This window comes from Amphiprion ocellaris, chromosome 14, assembly GCF_022539595.1.
Source record: "Amphiprion ocellaris isolate individual 3 ecotype Okinawa chromosome 14, ASM2253959v1, whole genome shotgun sequence".
NCBI classification, from domain to species: Eukaryota; Metazoa; Chordata; class Actinopteri; family Pomacentridae; genus Amphiprion; species Amphiprion ocellaris.
In genome coordinates, this window is record NC_072779.1 from 18,318,022 (window position 1) to 18,341,897 (window position 23,876).

Sequence of the window (23,876 nt, forward strand, 5' to 3'; positions counted from 1 at the left end):
ATGTGTTGATCTGTTAAACACATTTTCCTCATAATTATATGGTCTAATCTGCTAGTTTAAAGACTTTTTAAAATACAGTATGGTGTTTATTTTGTAAATTATTGTCTCATTTCGAGTGAAATAGACAATAAAGCAGAGTAAGTTTTAGGGCATAGCTACCTTGTAAATGGCAAATTGCTGCTGCATTGCCATGCATGGAGTCCTCAGTCAGATCCACCCCTCGCTTGTTACATCCTGTTTAGAAAGAGCAATATGGCAAAGGCCAAATTCTAAACTTTGGTCTGTTTCTTTTCTGTTTGTAGCACAGCAACTTTTCTGGGATGCTTCCTCAGTTTTTCTGCCATAAACTCAACCATACTCCTTGTTAATGCTTCAGTTGCCCCCTTTTCAGCTCTGTTAACCCAGTCATTGCAGGTTGATGCAAAATGCATCACAAACAGTGCGCCAGCATGGGAATGTTACCACACAAACCAGATTTAAGACTCCAGTAGATTATGAGATACATAGAGATGCTGCTGATAGGCTTAATCATCATTGTGTGTACTCTTTTGGCAAGGGCTTGAATGTAACAGACATTTATTTTAATAAATAATGAACTGATAATTAAGCACTGATAAGCTTTAGAACTTAACAGATTATTCAGCACTTCACCATCAGTAGCAACTGAATCATCTACGCAGCTAAATATACAAATGTACTTTATCTTCTGCAACAGAAGATTTTCATGTTTTGGATTTGACAGACTTTGTTCCTACATCAGTTTCCTAAAACTGATGTAGAGATGTTTCTTGCAGCAAACGCTTAGCTTGTATAGATGCCAGTAAGAGGAATAACCCAAAGTCGCTGTATTTCAACATGTTCTCTTTCTCATCAAATATCGGTGCATAAAGACAATAGATCGCTGCATGTGCATATTGCTAATCGCAAGACAATACGACGTGCAGTTATTCTCAGCACAGTGCCAGTAGATAGCAGATGAGCAAGTTTAGGCAAAAACATAGCCTTCTGTTTCTGGCTTGCTAAGCTGCTTTTCAGCCACAGATGTTGACTAGAAGAAGAGAGCAGCTTGACAGCTGAAGTAGTGCATGTAGTTTTAACAGTCAAAGTGGAAACAAAGCAATATAAAATCCCAAGACAAGCATTTTCCTCAAACGGCACCATTCTGCGAAAGTTTTCACAAACCACTCTGACCGTTTCATTTAAACATACCCATAAAAATGTCCCACTGGCAGGGAGGCATTACCTTCTCAAACAGCTTCAGCTGACAAGACTACCTATTATATAAAAGAGACCAGAAAACAGCTTACATCAGCCTGGTGATTTGTGTGTCAGTTTATCCTATTTTTTAAGTGGAGATTCAGCTCACGGATGGTTGACGTGAACAGATGTTCAGGATGTTAGGGTACTACCATTTGCAAGTCATATGTGAGAGGTTGAGAACAGACCAATTTGTGCTCACCGTAGACTCTGTGCTCACATGCAGCATCTGATGCCTCATTGGATTTTACGCATGTGTGTGCATGTGTGTGCACATCATTGCTAGTACATGCGGGGAGGCGAAGGATACAAAAAACAATCTGACAGGCTACCAACATTTGACCCACACCTATGCTGTCCTCGTGAGGAAGGACATACGTCCGTGTGCATCAATGCAACTACAGCACTGTGCATACTAAAGGTGCTCTGACCTTGTGCTATATGTTCATTTATATTGACCAGCAGAATACATACACAGATGGCTGTTCAAAAATCTAAATGTGTACATTAATGTAGCAAATGTAAGCAATGAGAAGTGACAGCAGCTGTTGTGTAATCAACACTATTTGAGGTCAAAGCCTTCATACAATATTCATATGGTGTGTATTGTATAGTTATTTGTTAGTGAGTGTGGTTATAGTATTTCACTCTCTTCATTTTTCTCGACTCTTGAGCCTCCAATACTATTGATTATTTGTAGTTTGCGGGTAGAAAGTGTTAAGACTTGAGATGAGTCTCTTTACATTGCTTGTGCACCTGGCTGCTAAGATCTACATTCTCTTAGTTCCAATATGTTTCCATTCAGGAAGCTTTTTGTGTTATTTTGAAGCATTTGTTTGACATTTTGAAAAGTCTGAAGTTAACATCTACCTACCCACAACTTTAAAGCTGACAAATTAAAGGGGAACTCCAGTGATTCAATACATCAAAGTATGTTTGGAGGTCTTGGTGACTAGAACTACATACATCAAAAAAAATATGTATACAGGTTTTGTGACTGCACAAGGAGCTGCATGAAATCTGATAAAACACTTAAAGTGCACTGTTGTCATTTGCTCCTGAAGCCTGCAAGTAATAAAAATAGAAAGTATCTGGAGATGTGGAGTTAAGACCAATTCATGCTGTACATGTGCCTGCAAGGGTATGTGTGATGTAAATTTTTCTCGTCCATCTAAGTCTTTGAGGGTCTGCACAGACCCTTCTGTGGATGTCTGCATGCACTGCAAGGTTGCTGACTGCGCATGTCTCACGAAAACAAATGCATCTTAAAACTGATGCTTGTTATGCCAGAGCCAGCTTTTCAGAAACATCTATGGCACCCTTGTGTGTTTTTCTGTGGTCAGTATTCGGGGGAATGTGACCATCTGCATAGCAGACCAATGTGGACCTTGTAGTCTAAACACAACTGTGTCCGCTGTCTGCTTTCTAAGTCTGCACTGGTTTGCATACACAGATTCGGAAAGCATGAATTGGCCCATAGGAAGTGAGCTCACCAGACCTTTGCAGCCTGCTCCTTATCTCTGCTTGAGGCTTGCTGCTTGGGTTTTCATAAACTACTCCTTGCAAAGCATTCTACCCACATGCTCCACACAAAAAGATTCGCACCTAGGATCTTCTAGCTGTGAGGCCACAGTGCCAACCACAACATCATTGTGCCACCCCTTATTACTAGGTATCAATTGTAGTTAATTACGTTGCTTGTTATTTTACTGTATTACTTTGGCAACTCGATAGGTTGGGTTTTACTTCCAAAGCAAGTGTCCCTAACATCAGGACTTAAAGAGTTGGTCTTTTCTCATTAAGGCACATAATTCCCTCTTGACACACAGGGTGTGCAGCTTTTTATGGCAATTTTTGTGATTACGGAAACAGCCTTGTAAAAGGAATTCCATCAGATTACGGCACCAGTAGCTTTCTGCTGCTGATTTCTTCCACAGGTTCTCATGCAACTGTAGATCAAGTAGTCTTTATGCAAAGAGCTGTTCATTTTCAATGCTACTTCCATACACAGTCTTGATGTCTGCGCTGGAAGTCAAGTAGTCCTCAACATCAGCAATGTAAAGGCACACATGTAATATGGGGGAAGAATAAACTGACCAGCCTCAGTGGAGACGATTTTTGTTAGATCTATACAAATGACATCCTTGTAAAATATACCCAGCGTCTTTGTGTGGTTGACAAACTGATAAACACTTTGGAAAATTTTGATGCATTAGCTGTCACAATGTCTACAACTTTGCCAAACAACCTACATGTTAAACGAATTTGTTCTTTCTATCAAAATTAGCGAAGGTGTTCTTTCTTCTGATTATGCTCTGATACATGCTATTTCAGGCTTGTTTTGCTCCAAAGTGGAACTGCTGATCCAGTGAACTGTTACACCCAGAAAGCTTTTGTTAGCTGTCCAGATGTCAGCTGTGCTGAAAACAAAGTCACCTCTCTAAGTGTGGCCTTCAAATTAGATTCCATCACTGCATATTTGTTCTTGAGGTAGCCAAGAAACATCATTCACTGTGGCAGCTTGACATTGCTCTTTGTAGTTATTTTCTCTGTAATGCATTGAAATGGGTGTGAGTCAATTGTGAGAATAGGATCTCTTCTAAAATATACCCAGCGACAAGCTTCTTCAGATCTTGCCCACTTACCATCTCTCCACCACTGTGTCCTGCTCTGAAATCCAGTTACTGTTGTTTACCTGGAGTAGATGCATCACTGGCAGTGGAGGCCTCCCTGTCAGTGCCAGTGTTTTTTCATCAGGTTTTAACATTGCTACTGTGCTGCCAGATCAGATGCTTCAATAAATTAGATGTTGTATATTTCATGGTTGAAAGCATTGTGCTGCTCAAAGTTTACTGCAGACAACAATCTTTTTTGCATCACTGATTGACATAAACTAAAAATAATGACTGTAGTTCCAGCTGTTGAAAGTATATCTCTCTTTCTCTCCATCACCCTCCATTCCTCATTTAGCTTTTTGGATAGTTGTCAACATGACCTGCCACGTGTACACTTTATCAAAAGATACCTTATCTAGGACAGTGAACAAATCACATCTGGTAACGCAGTGTTACTTAAATTAATGATATAATTTATATCTTTGTATTGTAATCCCTAACGCTAGTAATTACAGGGGAAAGTAATCATATTAACGTAATTTAATGCCCAGTGTGTCTGTGTAGATAATCGGTCTTCCAGGTCATAGTAGTCCTAAATACTTCCGTAGGTTTTTACCTTTCTACTTAAGGCAACCAAACTTCTCTTTTAGTCCAGATGCCTTCTACTGAAGCTCGTAGAAACACCCAACACTGCAAAGTAAGTGTAGCTTAACAAACCTTTATGAGGTACTCATACTCATCTAACTTATGACAAGAAAGCAAATAAGCATATTATAGCATAACTATTCCTTTAAATGGACTTCATGGCTGTGTAAATAATGACAGCGTAAAAATGAGATGAGCAATCAGGGGTCATGAATACATCTCCTCCATTTCTTTAGCTTATTCCAAACAAGTCTAGTGGCTTCTCAAAATCACGCAATCTTACCCCCTCACAATGAGTCTTTTACAGCGCAACGTAGAGTCATGTACTGTGTATAATTCACATTAATCTTTTTCTAAGTTGGATTTTCAGCTTGACTATGTATGCACACTAACTTTTTGATGAGGACTCAGGGCGTCCTTACACATCTTACCTTCTCCTTAGAATGTGTTGACTCGTCATAAGATGGAGTCACTCAGAGGACTTTAATGAAGTGAATATTTTCCTAGTCAGCTTGTCCCTGTTTTGTCCTTATGAAGCAGAATACCACTCACATCACTAAGTTTAAACATCGTGGGATGTGGCACACCATCTTCCTGCTGTATTTGACCATCACTGCTTGTGTCGGCTGACTGGCAGTGGAGTGTGGATACTGCAGGGTTGAGGGTGGAGGGATGAGGTGGCATTCAACCAACAGTTAGCACCACATAAAGCCTTTATCACACCTAAACGGCTCCGTCTCCCAAAGCCTGAGTGAGATAAGCACTGCCCATTCATCTGTAATGATGTGGAAGCAAGAAGCAACTGAACTGAGTTGAGAGGGAAAGGCTAACTCTGACACAGTGTGGATGGCTGAAAAGGGTGTGAGGCCAGTGGGGTTTCTGTTTGTTCACTTCTCAGAATGAGTTGTGAATATGTGTTTATTTTCTGTTGTCTGCCTGCTCAAGTTAATTACAAGACAAGTGTTGTTTTACACTTCAAAGTCCTGTAATTATCTGGAAGATGAAAATATGAAGCAGGGGCCACATTACACTGGAGTCATTGAAGAAGTTTCCCTTTGGACTGCAAATTACATTTTTGCAACCAGAACGAATATTCTTAGACATTTAACCCTCCCTTCAGATGCTCTTTGTAAGCCTCTGTTCTCAAGTAATAATTGCAAAACCCAGGAGTTCCCAAGTACTTCTAGTCACATACATTTTGGAGTTAATGTTCAACTACTAAATTTGTAAACGATCTCTCCAATATTTCTGATAGCATGTGAATGTAGAATAATATTTAGCCAAAGTAATATCCATAATGGTGAGTCATAACTTGTGATATAAACCTAATAGGCTATATTTGCTTCTTTCCACAGCTAGCCCCCCTTAGACCCTGGAGAGATGTGATCACAAGTTTGTAACTCTAAACAGAGCTCTGTGTTTTCACCCTGAATGCAATAGGGAGCCATTTTGCAGATGTGATATACATGGTTGTTTGCATATTCAATGAGAACGTGACGACTGACAAAACTGAATTTGAAACATTCATATTTCAGTGATGAAATGCACTCTATGCATAGTCTTAATAGTGGTTCTGGTTATAGTAATTATAACCAGAACCATTTTTTTTAAATGTTTGTTTTTTTATTTCCTTTGTTTGCATACAGAATTTGTTGACATGTACACTCCACATGTTTATAATAAGATGAGTGAACTTGTTTCATGGCACTTATCCAGGTTGTTCTCTCCTGACTAGATCCTTGCTTGTGTTGTATCTATTCTCAGATGTACATCGCTTTGGATAAAAGCATCTGCTAAATTAAGTTGTAGAATTGTAGAAATGCTGAAAAGAAACACATAGTTGCACAAAAAAAAGAATCAAGATTTTAGCTTCCCAGTCATGCCTGTGTTGATAAAATCATTTGGTTTAAACTTGGGTAAATCTGACATTAGAATGCCTCATTTCTCTGTTTTCAAAGTAACCTGTCTGTGCTGTTGTGCTCTCAATATTGATCAGAATAATTGTGGTTATTATTATGCCCATAATCTTGCAGCCCTAGTCACTTGTATGGAAATATTTCGGCTGCAGAATGGATGATGTTGACCAAAACCAGGTGCTCTGTTGGCAGTATCCTCCAGTTGTTGCCATCACACATGGAAACACACTAATTTGTTTGACCATTTAAATCACCACCAAAAAGCTCTGCATGACAAGTGTAAAACCAGATTTTAATGCCATCCAAATCAAAAACACTATTTCAGATGCCATTACCAGTGTTACGGGGAAGCCTCAAAATGGTTCACACTTTGAACGTCTTTTTTTTTTTTTGCAGATGTACTCCTCTCTAAAATAACCCCGATTGTTCTAGAATGATTAATTCTTTCCAAATGAATCTATTCAAATCATTGGTTCAAAGTTCCTGTATTTATTTATATCATAATATATACATCACAGTAAAAAAAAAATCTAATATTGTGTAGCTGTACTTGGCAGGGTCTTTAAGAAATCAAGAGAAAATGCTGCTTACTGATGTCTCTTGAATTAAGTCAGGATTGACAGTGCAGTCAGATGACATTGCTGTGGCAAAAAAGAAAAGATAAATACATAAAAGCTTTCATATTTATTGAAGAGCTGTGTCTTAGCTAGAACTATTAAATTTGGAAAGTAGAATGACATCATATTAATTGAAATTCAAAGTTGCACTTGAAGAGAGCAAGAGGCTACAGCAATTCTAGTGGATCTATGAGACTGTCCTTAAGCACAGCAGTGTGGAGCTAAATAAACTAAAAAAATATCAGAATCCTAATATATGCAAAAACAATGCCAAGTTCCTTTTGTTTTGTTTTGCAGATATAATGTTTAGAATTTTCACTATTCCAAATTAGGATGGTGGTATTGTAAGATTTGTTAATTAGCACTAAACTTAAAGTATAGCTGAGGCTGGTGAAAGTCATAAACCAAAATTGTTTGTTTTCAAATAATCCATCCCTAAGTATTTTTAGGTTAAGACAGTTGTCATCAAGTGACTTCATATATAACCCTTGGTTCCATTTTGGCAGATGGAATAGCAAAGTTAAGCCTCTGGTTAATATAAATGCTATAAATCGGTGTACTATAAAGGTCTCTTCTCTATTAAAGTGTCGCTATCCCTTCTTTGTGGAGTTAAGAGACACTTCATCTTCAGTAAAATCAGCTTACCCGTTGTGTCCCCTTGTACCTTTTTCAATATGCTGACAGGGCTTAGAGCACATGTATTCACTTACTCAAACCTGCAACCTGTCTGTGTCTTCCAGGTTTAACTGGCGTCCTGACCACAGCTCTGGACCCATCAGGAGTTCCAAAGAGGGAGACGAATGAGACCACAGAGTCTACCTGAGAATGCTACCTGTCCCTCGGCCTCACCATGTCACCCTAGGAACACTGCTAACCGGCCCCCTTCCACTAATCCTCTTTTTGCCTTTGTCATCTCCCATAACCCACTGAGTTTGTGATCCCTCTCTGCACTCAGCTGAAGTCCCTGTGATATGAGTACAAGAGCTTTTATTTTGGACATGTTGTTTTCTCCGTTTAATGCTGCCAGCCACCAAGGCTATGGTGGGAAGCGTCACTATACTTCTCAGCAGGTTGCTAATCACTGTCTGGTGTGGCTCTTGGGACTAGTGCTACACCTGACCCTTTCCTCATGTCAACGAGTTGACCTGAAACACCCAATAGTATCCACAGGCTATGGAAAGGTCCGTGGTATCAGGAAGGAGCTCAACAACGAGATCTTGGGCCCAGTGGAACAGTATTTAGGTGTGCCATATGCCACCGCTCCTATCGGCGAGCGTCGCTTCCAGCCTCCTGAAGCTCCAGGCTCCTGGCAAGAGATTCGCAACGCCACTCATTTTGCACCCGTGTGTCCCCAGAATGTGCACGGTGTTTTACCAGAGATCATGCTGCCAGTTTGGTTCACAGACAACCTCGATGCTGCAGCGACCTATGTTCAGAACCAGAGTGAGGACTGCCTTTACCTCAACATTTATGTACCCACTGAAGATGGTAAGTGTGAGCCGACACTCTCATAATACATACAGGAGAAAATGAAATGAGTCCGGGCCTGTTAAGTACTTCCTTGCATTTAAAATAGGTTTCTGTAAGAACGACATCCTGTCTCTTTCACTGTGAATGTCAGTAGATCATTTGGCGTCTTTACATAAAGCAGAGAAGAAAGACTGGTTGTGTCACAACTGTATCACAGTGTAAGAACAGCTTGTACTTTCCTAATCATTTTCAAATTTCATATTTGTGTCAGTACTTGCCAGAATGGTGTCATTTTGATAAGTTAGTCAGGATTAAATTCTGTGGAAGAGGGGCTTTTAATGTAAGCTAAAAAGCACCAGGGAGATTACCCAAGACTACATTCTGATCATTTCCTGGGCCTGCATTAATGCCTGCTCCAATTAGTATTGATTATTGAGTCCAATTATTTTATAGATGTTCATACTGCAGCAGACTCATATATGCAGTCTTCCTTGTGCTAATGCTCTGCTAGGCAATTAGACACACTTTATGTTTATTTTTCATACTGAATTTATTTCACCATGTTTAAAAATAATACAGATCATGATGTATTACTTTTAGCCACATTGTGCCTAATAATAAACTCTCGTTTCTTTATGCTAATGTTTAGGTTTTACATGGACGTTGTAGAATACACCTTTGCTATTTATGTTACTACAACCAACAAAAGAGAAGAATCTCTTGAACTAATCAATGTCAGACATGAAAGCCTAATTTATTCTTCTGGTAATTTCTTGTTTGTAATGTTTTTTAAATTTGAATTATACCTTCTTTTTTTTTTTTTTTTTTTTTTTACTACAGTGAGTGTCATCAAAGAAGCCCATTCAGTAAATAGCAAGCCTACAGTGGTAACAAAAGTGCAAAACTGCAGATTTGCTAACTATTTCATAGCCAGTGAATTTGCTGATGGAGTTGTTCAATGAGTGAAGCCTTGTCCATACTAGTCTGGATATTTTTGAAAAAGAAAACATTGAGCCTCTCATCTACACGCCAACGCAGATTTTTTAAAAATCCTATCTAAAGGGGATGTGTGCAGCATACAATACAACCATGAGGGAAACATATCCAGGTTTCTTTATGTTTGGTTAGTGCTAGCAGTTCCAAATTTACAACTTATCTTGACATTGCTGCAACACTTCACTAGCGCATGAAAGTCATTTAATGTCTGCAGAACCAGTTTTTACTGATTTATTCCTTTATGTTTTTGTGGAGAAATTTTGCAAATAATGGCCATCTAGACAGAAGAATAATTTCTGAACACAGAAGGGAAAGACATTAGTTGAGAAAAACATCTTCATTAGTGCGGCAAGGCTGAAGAACAACAAACCACCATATTTTCTCAAATTTGTCAATCTTTTATTTTTTTTGGAAAGCAATGACACAACGTTACATCTAATTCTTTTTAAAGTAGGGAGGGATAATTTTGAGAGAAAAAAGATTTTAATTTGTAACTGATAGGCAGAGATGTGTTTTATGGGTTGGAGAAGGACTTTAAAACATGTTAGAAGAAGCACATGATAAAGGTGATTTAAATGCATACAAAAAAAACCCACTATGAAGATAATGCATCTGTCACATTTTCTTCTTCTTTTACCTCTGTTTAGTTCTGACAAACCAGAAAAGTTAAACTGTGAATCAAATATAATCAATGCAGAGATTTTCAAATGTAAAAACAATGTTCATGAACAAGATGAGAAACAGTTGAACAAACTAAAGAAACCCTTAAAGCAACACAGCCGTCTTCTACTATATATTATGCCCTTCATGAATTTTCATAAACATAACTTCTTAATGAGATATAGTGTACTACATTGAAGGATCTCATCCATATGAATTAATTTCTATAAGTCCAGTAAATAATTCTTTAACAGGTGGTTTTGTTGCCTCACAGATATCCACCAACTCTTCCACAAGAATAATGAAAAGAACACAGTTCTGCACTATTACAGTATCATCTTCAGTGCTCACCTCCAACTGAAATGTATCACTTGTCATATTTCACTGACTCACAAATCACCATCTGCAAACCCAGAGTTAGTGTAGTGTGAACAGAACATACAATACCTCTGCTGATGCAGCCAGTAGCTGTCAGGCAGCAGTAAACATGCTAGTGGACTGGTTTATTAGTGTCAGGGCAAGCTCAACTGCTCATGGTAGCACCTTTAATCTTGCAGGATGTGCTGGTCAATAGTCTTTCATGTGAAAATGGTATGATTTACTTTTAAAAGTCACAAGTAAGCTGGACTATCCTGTCTATTTTCCAGCATTGCAGTTAGCTCAAAGACTAACATTCACCTTGTTATACATTGTTTTAAGTATTAACTGGGATAAAGCATCTTATGCCTCTTATTAACACCGCATTTGCAATTTGGCAATTCTTTGTTAGGTAACAATACACTGCCAAGCACAACCTTGTTTGTGCCTCTTGGGGTGAAATTAGATGAAAACTGAAGATGACTATAATGCAAAACCTCCACCTCTTCATGGGTTATCTGGGTGTAGTTGTTGCATTGATCATCCTGTGGAGAGCGTTTGAGAAAGCAGATGGGCAGGTAAAAGAACACAGGATCAAAGTGGAGCTTTGGAGGCAAAGCATATGCTGCTGATGATAGTGAGCAAGGCTAATGATAAAATGTTAAAAAGCCTATGATTAATGGGCTCACCTGAGACTTGCAGGAGAGAAAACACATGTTTATGTATTACTGCTGCTTCAAATATCCAAAGTCTAACTCTGAGATTACTCTAGAGTGGTGTGTAGCATTGTTGTATTGTAACACTAAAGCTGAGATTAAAGCTTATTTTATTGATGAATGCTCCACAACCCAACAATGAGATGGAAACAGATTAATTGCTAGTGGAAAATATTAGTGTTAGTGTTGTATGAAGAGAAACCAGAGCACAAGGGATGAGAAACTGGGACTGTCAAGCGATTTGAATTCCTCTTAGCGCTTAGAAAAGTGTAGATACATGAGTAGCGTGAGAGCTTTTAGCTGAACGGTATGTATTCTGTAAGCTACACATGTCACATTCTGAGAGGATGATGTAGAGTCTCCTGTGCGACTCTCAGGGGAGAAGGTGTGCAAATGAGTGAGACAGAGATTTTACATGTACCGCTGTCTGCTTGTCAGAATCTGTCACTTATTGTCAGGGGTCAGTGCTTACACAAGGCCAATGCTGTCCCCAAGGATATGTTGTGCCTTGTGTGTGTGTGAGAGAGAGAAATAGAGACCGGAGGAGAGTGAAGTGCCTCTGAAATCACATACATTTTTCACATATTACCATGTCACAATCCCTAAGATTGTTTACATGGTGTTCAACTGGTGAAAATGTCAGACGGACCAGCTTTAAAGGCCTGGAAAACTATTTCTCTAAACCATTAATTCTTCATGACTAACCAAAGAGCAATCTGAGATAAAGTTTGGGGAAAACAGCTCCTGGGGTTAGCTGAGGTTGTTTTTGGTTTTTTTGTCAAACTTAGTGAGTCTGCTTCAGCAGGACTTTAAGAGGGTAGTTTGATCAGATTGAATTGACTTTGTACAGTTTGGTTACAAGCACTTTTAAATTAAGAGATGTGCTTCTTTAAAAGCCCAAGACAGTCCCCTTTGCTGGTCTTGTAATTGGTCATTACCTTAATGTCTTCCAAGTCTGTATACACAGGGTTCAACCTGGTGGCATTTAACATGTCAGGAAGTATTTGGTTTCCCCATCTGTTTTTAAATTGTACATTCAGCTCAGCCTTGATGTTTTTCACCACATTAGTAGCGCATCCTTAAATAACCTGACTTTGGTGATCCCCTGACTTTTCTTGTAGTGCCACCAGCAGGTTGACATTTTTGTTTTTAGGTGAAATCTCTACTGACTGTTTGTAAAGATGGGAGAATCCTCCGTGATGTCATCCATAGATTTTCTGAACAGTGGTCTTTGAAGCTCGGTGTTTCGGCTCCAGCTGCCACCATCTTGGCAGTGCTCAGCTTAATTCTAAAATGAGCCAAGAGGTGGAGTATGAGTGGAGGCGAGATAAACCATGCAAATGTCTCCGGGCCATCGACTGTCTTATGACCTGTCACTCAATGCAGCCATGCCCGTAATTATACATAACCTCAAGTGTTATTGCAATTTACATGGGTGAGTTATATGTACATTTACCGCATGTACGGTTGTCATGAATGGGGAAATGAACTATAGAGGCCATGTTTATTTCTACTGTAAAACTGTGGATTTATCATAGGGATGTATGAGGATTGACTCACTTTTGGAGCCAGTCTCAGGTGGCCATTAGAGGAACTGCAGGTTTTGGCACTTCCATGCTGGCTTTGTTTTCGCGCCCCAATAATGCCATGTCAGAAATGTTGCTGAACTGCTGCTATGACTTTCATTACCTTTAAATAATAAGCACAAACACTTTGCTTGGTTATTGATAAATTCAGTCCTTTGCGATGGGGAGTGAGAAGAAATATGTCCAGCATCTTTCTCTTCCCCAGAAAAAAAATGAATTTATTCATAACATGACAGTGAACACCTAACTCTTTTACTGTTGGCTTGTTATAAATCGTTTTTGTAGGTTTAAATCTACAGAATTCTTCTTGACCATATCAGAAACTCCAATAGTCTTTACAGAGAATATAGCTTCTTCTGAAACTCCATTCCTCATGTGCTTCAAGTACCCTTCTCTGCCCTTAATCATGTTAACACCATTGGTCAGCCTGTAACCCTGAACACATAAGCACTTTGTTTCTCTGAAACTAAATAAATATAAAGAAATGAATTCTGATAATAACAATAACAGATACTAATATATAAAGAAATTATAAACTAAGCATACAGTTTAATGCATCATCTCTCAAAGACTTTAGAACTGACTGACATGAAATGTCATAGAGACATTCATGGTTCCCAGTTGATGTATCAACTGCTCCTTTATTTGGTGATCCCATGGCTTGTCCTCTTTTAAGGAGGTTCATATCTATTGTTAAGTGGGATGTCTGTCCAACCATACAAATAATTTGTATGGCATTTGCTAGATGTCCAATCCTCCCTCAGGGTGACTTTGGATTTTTGCACCATTGTTCCGAATTTCACTTTGTCCAATACTTTGGTTAATAGTCAAATATAAACACTCACATTCCTGCTTTTAGTTCTAATTAGCAAATGTTAACATGCTAAAATGTTAAACTAAGATGATGAACATAGTATGCACTATACTTAAACAAAACATTCGCGTTTTTTTGGGAACATGTTAGCATGCTACTACCAACATTTCACTACGGCCACACAGAGCCACCAGCACAGCTGCAGACTCTTACAGGTGTGTCAGCTAAACTGAGCTTTTTTAACTACAGTAATAGTCGTTTGTTTTCCAAAATGATGGTCAAACATGTATAAAGGGTGAAAGTCGGTGTTGTATTGTGCTGTGTTTGGCAACGAGGAGTCACATTCCCACTCACAGCGGATGTAGGTGGGCCAAAATGAATTGGCAGTACAGATTCATACACAGCCTGGATCAAAATGTTTTGGTGCCAGATCTGCCCAGCACGACTTGATTTTAACACATTTCATCTCCAGAGTACAACATTATGTATTATCTTCCCATTGTAGCTCAAGTCATGCGCCCCTCTGTCTGCCATATCTATTTCATACCCAGAAATACTCTCACTGGCCGTGTTCTCCAAGTTATTCTTTGGACAAAAAGAAATTCACAGCTCTCTTTTCTTTCTGCATCTGTTCACCCCTCCTGCTCTCTCCTCCCTGAAACCATCCCTGCCTCTTCTCCTCTCTACTCTCTTTGCTCCTCCATCTTTATGCAGATGGCGGTAGAAGGGGTCACTCTTCTGAATGCAAATGAGCTCAGTGCCCTTCCCTACCAGGCCACTGTGTAGCCTGCTACTTATTCAACTCAAATGAAATTCAAATAACTTGTTAGAATAAGGTAAATAACAGAAATATTCTCTTGGACCGAACGGCGAGTTTTACACACTCCCTTTATCTCTCTCTTGCTCCCTTCCTCCTTCACCAGTGTTCCACCTTAACTCTCCTGTGGTTAGGCTGTTAGGCAAGAGCACTGTCTCACTGCATTCCTATTTCCTCAAGACACTCCCCAGCCAAGGGCCTGAGATCTTTCATTTTTATTACCTCTAGAGCAGCCATTTACCGTGCTCTTTATTAAAAACCATATTTCAGGAGGCAGGACAGTAGATGCAAGGATGGAGCTGGAGGCTGAGTGTGCAGTAGAAGAGATGGAGAGCAGAAAGATAGGACTGCATGTGCTGGAAGCTGCTGCCTGGATGCAATGGGGGGTGGGGGGTGGGGGGGTTGAACTGAAACTGTGTCTGACACCTTGTCAAGCAGACAGGCCACCACAGACATGACATACTGCAGCTTCATCCCGTTTACTGCACTGAGGAAATGAAGAGGGACGGGAGACAGCTTGCGTTCTGGCCACTAGCTCACTGAACCGAACAGAAACGCTGCTGACTGAGAGATGGAGCTGCATTAGGTCAAACAGTACTGGGACAAGCCAAGCTAAATGCTCCTGCATAGGCCATTGCATTTCACTGACCAGTGGCCCATTACATCATGTAGTCAGCCTACCGGCAGGCTTCCATGCTGGGGCAGATGGAGAAGATGGATGTTTTTGACCCTAAAAAGTGTTTTTTCCTTTGACTACATTGTAGGTTTTGTCTCATCTAAGCCATTGCAGTATTTCTTCAAACCTCAGAAGTCTGTCAAGATTCCACCTACTGCCATGAGCATTTATTTTAGCCCAAATCTTTACATACCAAACATCAAAATAGCAACCACATACTGTATGATCTTAGCCGCAGTAGCATGTAGCATTTCTGTTTCTGTAAAGGAGTGCCAGCCAGCCACGTTAAACTCACAACTAATATTAAAGTGATTCACTCATCATCAGTGAACCAACCGAAATTTAGCAGACAAAAATGGCAGTTCATGAATTGTTAAAATCATTTATTTATTATAAATTTATTACCACTGTGTTTTTGCTGGTTTTCAAAGCATAAATTACAAAGACTTAATGGTTTGTTCGTCTTTTTTCAAGGGATACCAGCATGTTGACCTCTTTGTTTTTTTTTTTTTTTAAATATCTCAACAACTGTTTGCCAAACAATTGCCAACATTTTTGCTGCACACATCTGCGGCTCCCAAAGGATTAAACTTTATAAGCTGAATATTCAGGAGGTCAGAGGTTTAATTTATCCTGCGAAATATCTCATCTACCACATTGGTACAATTTTTTTTACAGACATAAATTACAGTAAAATATCTTAACAACCCTTGTGGATGGGTTGCCAGGAAAATTTGTTCAGACTTGATGCCTCAGGATTAATTATAATTACTTTGGTAATCCCCTGACACTTCCACAATGAAGTATTGTTTTGTAATGTGCTTTGGTTTAGGACTAAACAAAAGTATGGCATTCCCGTCAACTGCACTCACAGACTATATATGGACATAGTCTGCAGGTCTGGAAAGTGAAACCAATGTAGAAGTGTCTTTAACCTGCATATTCTTCCTATCAGCCTGCTTTTCTGGTAGCAAACAGAAGTCTGATTGTATACAATTGTATATTTGTCAACTCAGTAAACATTTTTTAACGTGTTTATTTACACAGTTGTTCATCTCGGGACTTTTTGAAAACAGCATTATGTTCATTTTGCAAATTATGAAGCCATTTAGAGTAAAATAGATGATGAATTAGTGACCGCTTTGGAGCTACATTCTGATTGTACATCTGATTTCAAAGGGCCAAGATGATGACGGGCAAATTTCGAATTCAAGACTATGAAACAGCACAAACCCTTGCATGACATGGTCGCTGTGTCCATCTTTTATATGTAGTCCATAATTCCACTGTAGTTTGTACTCGTTAGCTAATGTTAGCATCCTGCAATGTTAAACATAGAGTACATGGTAAACATTGTATCTGCAAAACAGCATGGTAGCATCATTGGAGTTAGTATCTTGGTTGATGTTAGCCTTAGTCAAAATATAAATACAGTTATCTTAAAGTACTGCTAGCATGATGGCATGAAAATAATCCTAAACACAATACTGGTCTTGAAAAGACTTACTGTGTAAGTATAATTTTGAGGTACTTGTACTTCACTTGAGTATTTCCAATTAATGCTATAATGTTTCATACTTCCTCTCCACTCCATCTCAGAGGTAAGTATTGTACTTTCTTCCCATCACATTTATTTGACAGCTTTAGTTGCTTTTAAGGTCAAGATTTTATACAATGGATAAAAAAAAACAAGCTTTTGAAATATAACACATTGTTAAATAATTAACCAGTGGTTTCCAACTTTTATGGATTCTGAAGTCTTACAAAAAGCAGTGTGTAGTGAAGGTCACATTTCAGATGTCTGTGAGTTGTTAACAGCTCAACTACTTCTCACATGTTTGATTTCGACAAATCTTTAAGTGATCCAATATCTTACAAAATTCAAAGATTAAAGAAAAAGAACTAAAACCTAAAAAATCGATTTGCTAGTTCGATTTGATCCATTTGCCCTCAGAGATATCTGTTGTCCCTGCATATATAACGAACTGTATATAAAATAATTCAGACCTCCTCCACCCTGGTGTTCCATATTAATAATGTAATGACCGTCATATATAACAATATTTCACACGGACCAAACCAGTACTTTGCTTTAATACTTTAACTACATTTTGCTGCTCATACTTATGTACTGTCACTGAAGTAGGATTTTTCATGCAGCATTTTTGCATGTAATCAAGTAATGTTACAGCTGTATTGGTACTTTTACCAGCAGAGATAAAGGCTCTGAATACTTCTTCTACCACTGAACAGTACAAAGTGCATCTTGTGCATTATTTTCTCTTGCCTTCTTTTTGGTAGATTAGCTTTATGTGTGAACTATTAGGGTGCCGTCTGATGCTCCATTACAAAGTGCGACTGTTTGAGCAGCGCTTATCCTCACATATAGGTAGATTAGCTCTTTATTAGATATTGGGAACTAAACTGAAATCAGAGTAGCCTCCATTAAGCGACAAGGTGTGGTTTTAGAGTGGTGCTAAGTAGCGTGGAAGTGCTGACAAGACAGAGGACTAATGTACCTTTCTATCCATTACCGGTTTGTCTACCTGTCTGCTCTGTTGCCCAGGACCAGTGACTATACCATCTCCCGCTATGGCAGTAAGTGCTCTCTGGATCAGGCGTCTGTATGGTGGTGCTCGGATGATGCAGCAAATCCATTCAGCATTGATCCTTTCCCATTTAGATGGAAGATAAACATTTTATATGAGGGAGCCATATTCATACAGACGGATGGGTGGAAATGCAGCATTGTAATGGTGGAGTGCAGTAATGCTGTGTTTCCTTTGTCAGTTCATGCAAAGCACTGTGAAGAGGGTATATGCCATCACTTCAGTGTGAGGTTTCCAGCAGAAGGCTAGAAACAGACATGTCAGCAGCACATTGGCAGAGTGATAAACCCCTTGGCAACGCAACATAGAGTATTTTTTTAAATGAAAGACTGCAATGCCTCCCCGATGGAGAGCAGGGAATGTGCTACTGGGTGGGTATGAGGAGGACAGCAACAGATGACAAGGACACTTTTAACGTGCTTTGTGCGACGTGGATTTTGTATGTGCGTGAGGTTATGGGTGTGTGACTGTGTTTAATGACTTCCGTGAAGGCATGTAGACAGTGGTGGAGAACAAAACGCAGTGGTAATTGTTTGCTGATGGAGAGCTCCACTGACAGAAACCAAGAAAGAACAAATTAATGGGAGCCTTATCAGTTAAGACTTACAGAGGTTGACGGGCCAGGGCATTGGTTGGTCACTGTGATAAATGCTTGTTATTGGCTCTGCCCTACGGAGCATTTAACTGGCATTACCATTAAAGCTTAATGTGGGGCTCCTCTTTGACCTTGATGAGGGGAATCCTGTCACAAGCATTCGCAGGCGGTGTAAATATCAAAAACAGTGCCTTCTTTGCTAAATTGGTAGGAAAGATCCACATTTCAAGTTTTAGCCTTACATTGCTCCCTATATATACATGGTCACTATGGCAATCAGTTTTAACATTTAATAGCCCATTGCAGATATCTAGAATTCAGTTCTACCTAGTCAAAAATAAACATTTTTATAAACACATCATCATTCTTACTGGGACAAACGATGTGACTTTTACCTTTCATTTTCTCATTCTCAGATATCTGCAATGTCTTTAGCTGAATTATAATTAGTTATGATTCCAGTTTCAGATATCCACAGTTTAATCCTGACTAGTTATAATTCTAGTTTAAGCTGTCTTTCATTCCTATCTACATTGTCCTTTTTAGATATTTTTAAATTAGGTTTGAACTATTCAGAATGACGTTATAAATACCTCGAACTGGAATTTTGCCTGGTCAGAATGTAATTACAAATATCTTGAATTTGAGGTTTTACTATGAGAAATGATGTGGTTGATATCTGTATTTATGTCAGAAGCCACGGCAAGTGGGAAGCGGAGGCGGCTTTCGCTTTTGAAATATACTATGACACTGCAAGTCAAACCGCCTACTACGAGGCTTTTTTCCGCCATGTCAGAGCATGCCTGAGGCTGTCGTTCTAGTAAATTTTGACCACAACTCTCGAATGAACAAAGCTCTTGTTCTCCACAAATTTCTTACTGATGAGCTATTTCTGTTTCATTTAATTTTCTAGCAATATTATCCACCACGGCAACCGCCATTACTTCTGCTCGCCCTCCTGAAAGACTTTGTTGGATCAGTGTCCAATGGGAGGCCTTGCATGAACAGTGTCTGGCACAACTTAGACTAGTCTAATGATGTTTGAGATATCTACCACTATTACTTCGATTAGTCTTTGACTGTCGTTTTGACACGAGAATTACGCTATAGATATCTCTTATTAGTCACAGCATAATTACGATTAGTCAAACTGTTGTTGTAAGCGGTTAAATATAAGCTGAGCTGGAGCAGGACACACAGTATCTTGGCATTCCGTTGCTTTTTCTGAGCAAAAAAAGAGTGATGGCTTGATTCTGCTCATTGATTTTTCTTTACAAAGCAGCAGTGTGTCAGGACTGATTGGGAGAAGGGTTGAGGAGAAGTGGCCTCTGGGGTCATTTACGAGGCAGTCCGTGACTAGATCTTAAGCAGTTGAAACAGATGAGTTTGGGGTTATCTTTGTAGGAAACGGTGTGTAATCCTTGTACACAGCCACTGAAGTGAAACAGAGCAGAACGTCTTACAGTTTGGCTATTTTTCTCTTTTAATCCTCTCTTGTTTTTCTGTTTTGTTTTTCCGCAAATGCAGTCTTTTTGAATTTTGTCTTTTGTCTCTCTCCCCCCTTCCTTTTTCTCAACCTCAGGTCCGCTCACAAAAAAGCATGATGAGTCTACAATGAACAGACCCAGGGATGAAGGTATTTTAATTGCATGTTTTTTTCCTTGTGCTCTATTTTTCAAGCTCCATGGGGAATGTGGTGTTTGCATCTATATTAATAACCATGTTAGCGTCATCGCTCTAATGTGCACATCACACTGGCTATTGTTCACTCCTTTTATTAGCACACGCATCTGTCATTCCTTCTTATATGCATGCACTTAGCTAAATAACAGCTACATACAAAATAGTCGTTCTGCGTTTCTCCCCACCCTCTGTCACATATGCTTCTTTTTGCACAGGGAGCTAATTTATTTTCCTTTCTCGGTTGCTATGTGGTTGATCAACCACACGCTGATGTTCCAGCTATCCTGTGAGATGCATCACTGAAAATCAATATTCTGTCACCTGCGCTTTTATTCCAGCAGTAAAGTTCTTATGAAGCGGTCTGCTAAATTATTGCTCTTCATTATGTTATTGAGCTTCACCCAATCCTTCATTTTTCAAGTAGGAAAAAGTGAACAGTATTTCTGAATATTTCTGCTACTGCAGTACATTTTCAAGTTCACTGCAGCCGAAGGGAGATGTTCTCACTATTCTTTACTGGTGCAGCCAAAATCTGTGCAGACAGCATGTGCATCTGGTTCTGTACACGTGCCCAGATGTACTGTATATTACATAGCATTGTGCACACGTACAGGGAGCTACGTTTCCATTTGTGCATGCGTGTTTACTCGAGCGCACGTGCAAACCTATACATGCATGCATGCGCTCTAATTTGTGCCAATACTTGTGTGTGTTTTCTTTTTTTTTTTTTTACGGTATTTTGGGCTCTGTGCTATATGGGTATTGAATTCTCTCTCTCTTGCATCTCTAATTGCTATGGTTTAAAAAGAGACAGATGTAGCTAATCCAATTGTGTGGTTTCTTAACAGTGAAAACAGAAGGAAGGATTCATGCAGGATTGTATAGGAGAGGAGCAGAATGATAGACTAGAGATGAAAGAAAAGTAAAAGCTAAGCATAGCGAGAGCACTGGGGAGGGCAATGAGGGGGGAGCGGAGGAAAAAAAATAGTCATAATGAAGACAAGTGCATGATGAACTGACATTTATACAGCTTCCAAAGTGAGAGAGATGTGAAGAAAGAAAGAAAGAAAGAAAGAAAGAGAGGGTGGATGAGTAGGAGACTGGTAGAGCTTGACATTTATACCGACACCTGATGGATCATGACAGGATCAGGAGGGCTTGGTTATGGCTGAATTCCTCAATTAATTGCTCAGGTATGGACCTAGGCACAGGTTCGTTAACATTGTTGTAAAACAGTAGTACTGGCAGCTTATTTTTTGACAGTTGTTTGTAAGAAACTGCATTGCTTGGGTGTGGGTACGAAAAATATTCAAGTGCTGAGTCAGGCTAGAAACTTTTATGCCCAAATCAATCGAGATTACCATAAGAGAATGAATGAGAGAGGAGCAGAGGAATGGAAAAGTAGAAAGTAGGCAGTTTCTGTTGGGAGGTAAGACATTACTTTGAGAATGGGTGGACATTAGGGAGGTGGATGTTGAGGAGGATAGTATCAGGTTAGATGTTAAAGAGAGGAGAGAATAATGTGCCAGTTTTGAAGGCAGGCAGGAAATACAGTGAACTCCTTGTTGACCATGTAGGCCCTGGATTTTAGATTTAAGTAGAACACCCTGCACCCCTGAATCACCTCTGTTTGTGCTGAGCTCCTTTCAGTCATTGTATCTATGAATCTATGCAAATCATGTCATACCTTCTGTTTTTTGTTATCACCAGAGGTTACCTAGCTGGCATTTCTTTGCCTTTGTTCTCACCAAAACATTTGCACCATAAATGTGTCCATCTTTTTTTAAAATCATGTTAACTAGACAAATGTTATTTTTAGACATTGCTAATGAAAAAGTCCCAAAATGGTGTCAGAATAAAAGATGAGAAGTTTTTTTAAGCTACTTTCAACTTTTCTTATCCATCCATGTCATTAAGGCTTTGTAGGTATGCATGAGCTTTTTATCTTTAATTCAAAAATTATTAGATTTTTTTCTTACACCTTAACTTTATTAAGCTTAGAAAATATTTTAGATTTTTTTTTTTATGTTTTAGTGGTTTGGAATTAAGAAAAAAATCTTGTTTCACTCTGTCTCAATGTGACAATTTAACACGAAGATTAAAAAAAAGTTAAATGTGAGTTAGTTTTGGAGTCAAAGATCAGTTTTTGTTCAGTTTCATTGTTATGCACTTCATACAGTGATTACCTTGATGCACCGTAACACTGAAAATGTATTTTTTGTATTCTCAAAGGTAAAAACATCAGTGCAACTGCAGACTTTGTTATGTATACTGTCTCATGTGATCTGTGGAATGCCTTGTTATATGCTAAAATTTCCCAACGCTAGCTGAATTTAGATCAGTTGAATTACAATAAGATAAATGAGGGATTTTTGCCCGAAAATGCCTATAACATGCTGCTGACCTCAGATTTAATGTATTGGGTGTTCATTACCTGGCCCAGGCAAGTGGAACAGAAGCTACTTTATACAGTGAATAAAGTTACCGTCCATCTGTCCATTTTCTTACATTTATCTGGGGGTCAGAATGCGGTGGCAGCAGGCTCAGCAGGTCATTCCAGATGAGCCTCTCCTCAACAACACTTTCCAGTTCCTCCTGGGGGATCCCAGACGTTCCCAAGGGACATGAGATATGTAATCCCTTTCAGTGAGTGTCTCCCTCCAGTTGGACGTGCCTGGAAAGCTCCTAAAGGAAGGCGCCCAGGAGGCATTATAATCAGATGCCCAAACCACCTCAGATGGCTCCTTTCATTGGATAGGAGCAGCAACTGTCCTCTGAACTCACTCCGGTTCTCTGTGCTCCTCACCCTTTCCCTAAGACTGAGCCAAAATACTGTATGAAGGAAACTCATTTTGGCTGCTTGTATCTGCAATCTACTTCTTTTGGTCATTAACCAGAGTTCATGACCATAGTTCAATGAGATCAATGTATATTGTCACGTGTTACCTTTCTCTTCACCATTACAGTTGTATACAACGCACGTATTACAGCTGATCCTGCATTAGTCTGTCTGTCCATCTCATGCTCGATTTTTCTGTCAGTCATGAACGAGATCCTGAGATCCTTAGATCTTTTGTTTGAGCAGTAACTCCTCCCAACTCATAGGAAACAATCCACCGGTCTTTGACAGAGAACTGCGGCATCAGACTTGGAGGTGTTGACTTTCATTCTGGATGGTTTGCGATCAGTTGAGAATCGCCCCAGTGTGTGCTGAAGGTCACGGTTGTGATGAAACCAACAGAAGCACGTTATTTGCAAAACGTAAAGGTGCGAACCTGACTTTTCCAATTCGGACACTTTCCTCTTCTCGACTGCGTCTTGAGATCTTGTCTATGAATATCACAAGACTTTGAGATAAGGGAAACTTGTTTGACTTTGTGCTGAGGATATGAACGCAGCTCTTACTTTGGTTGTAGAAGGATCAGATGGCTTGTAGCAGTGGCTTCAGTTCCCCATACTACAACAGTGCCCTCTACAGGGTTCCTGGGGGACACAGTCGTAGGCCTTTTTCAAGTCCACAAAACACATGTGGACTGGCAGGTTTGAACTTCCATGACCCCGTCACCATCTTTTCAAGGGTTAAGGGCTGGTCCACTCATGGTGGGGATGGAATCCACATTGCTCATCTTGCATTCAAAGTTTGACAAGCAGCTCCCAGCACCGTCACGGGTGGCAAAGTTACCTTTTGTGATCCCCACCACATCTTAGAAACTCAGTATTATTTATACAGCAATTTACGTACAACAGAGCTGATCTTACACATACACACAAAAATGAAAACAAAGCTGAACTACTAAACATATGAAGCTGTCTTGATTTTGCTCATCAAAATCTGCTTGCAAGTATT

General features: G+C 39.4%; 1 protein-coding gene across 2 annotated transcripts in view; it reads left to right on the forward strand.

The window, feature by feature from the left end:
- nlgn2b (neuroligin 2b) overlaps window positions 1-23,876 on the forward strand; it is an 82,794-nt gene that overhangs the window by 22,916 nt on the left and 36,002 nt on the right. For both annotated transcript variants that reach the window (XM_023275406.3, XM_023275405.3), the window contains exons 2-3: window positions 7,791-8,538; window positions 19,929-19,982. In XM_023275406.3, coding sequence (XP_023131174.2) covers window positions 8,022-8,538; window positions 19,929-19,982 — 571 coding nt within the window. In that variant the 5' untranslated portion in view covers window positions 7,791-8,021. The remainder of the gene's footprint in view (window positions 1-7,790; window positions 8,539-19,928; window positions 19,983-23,876) is intronic.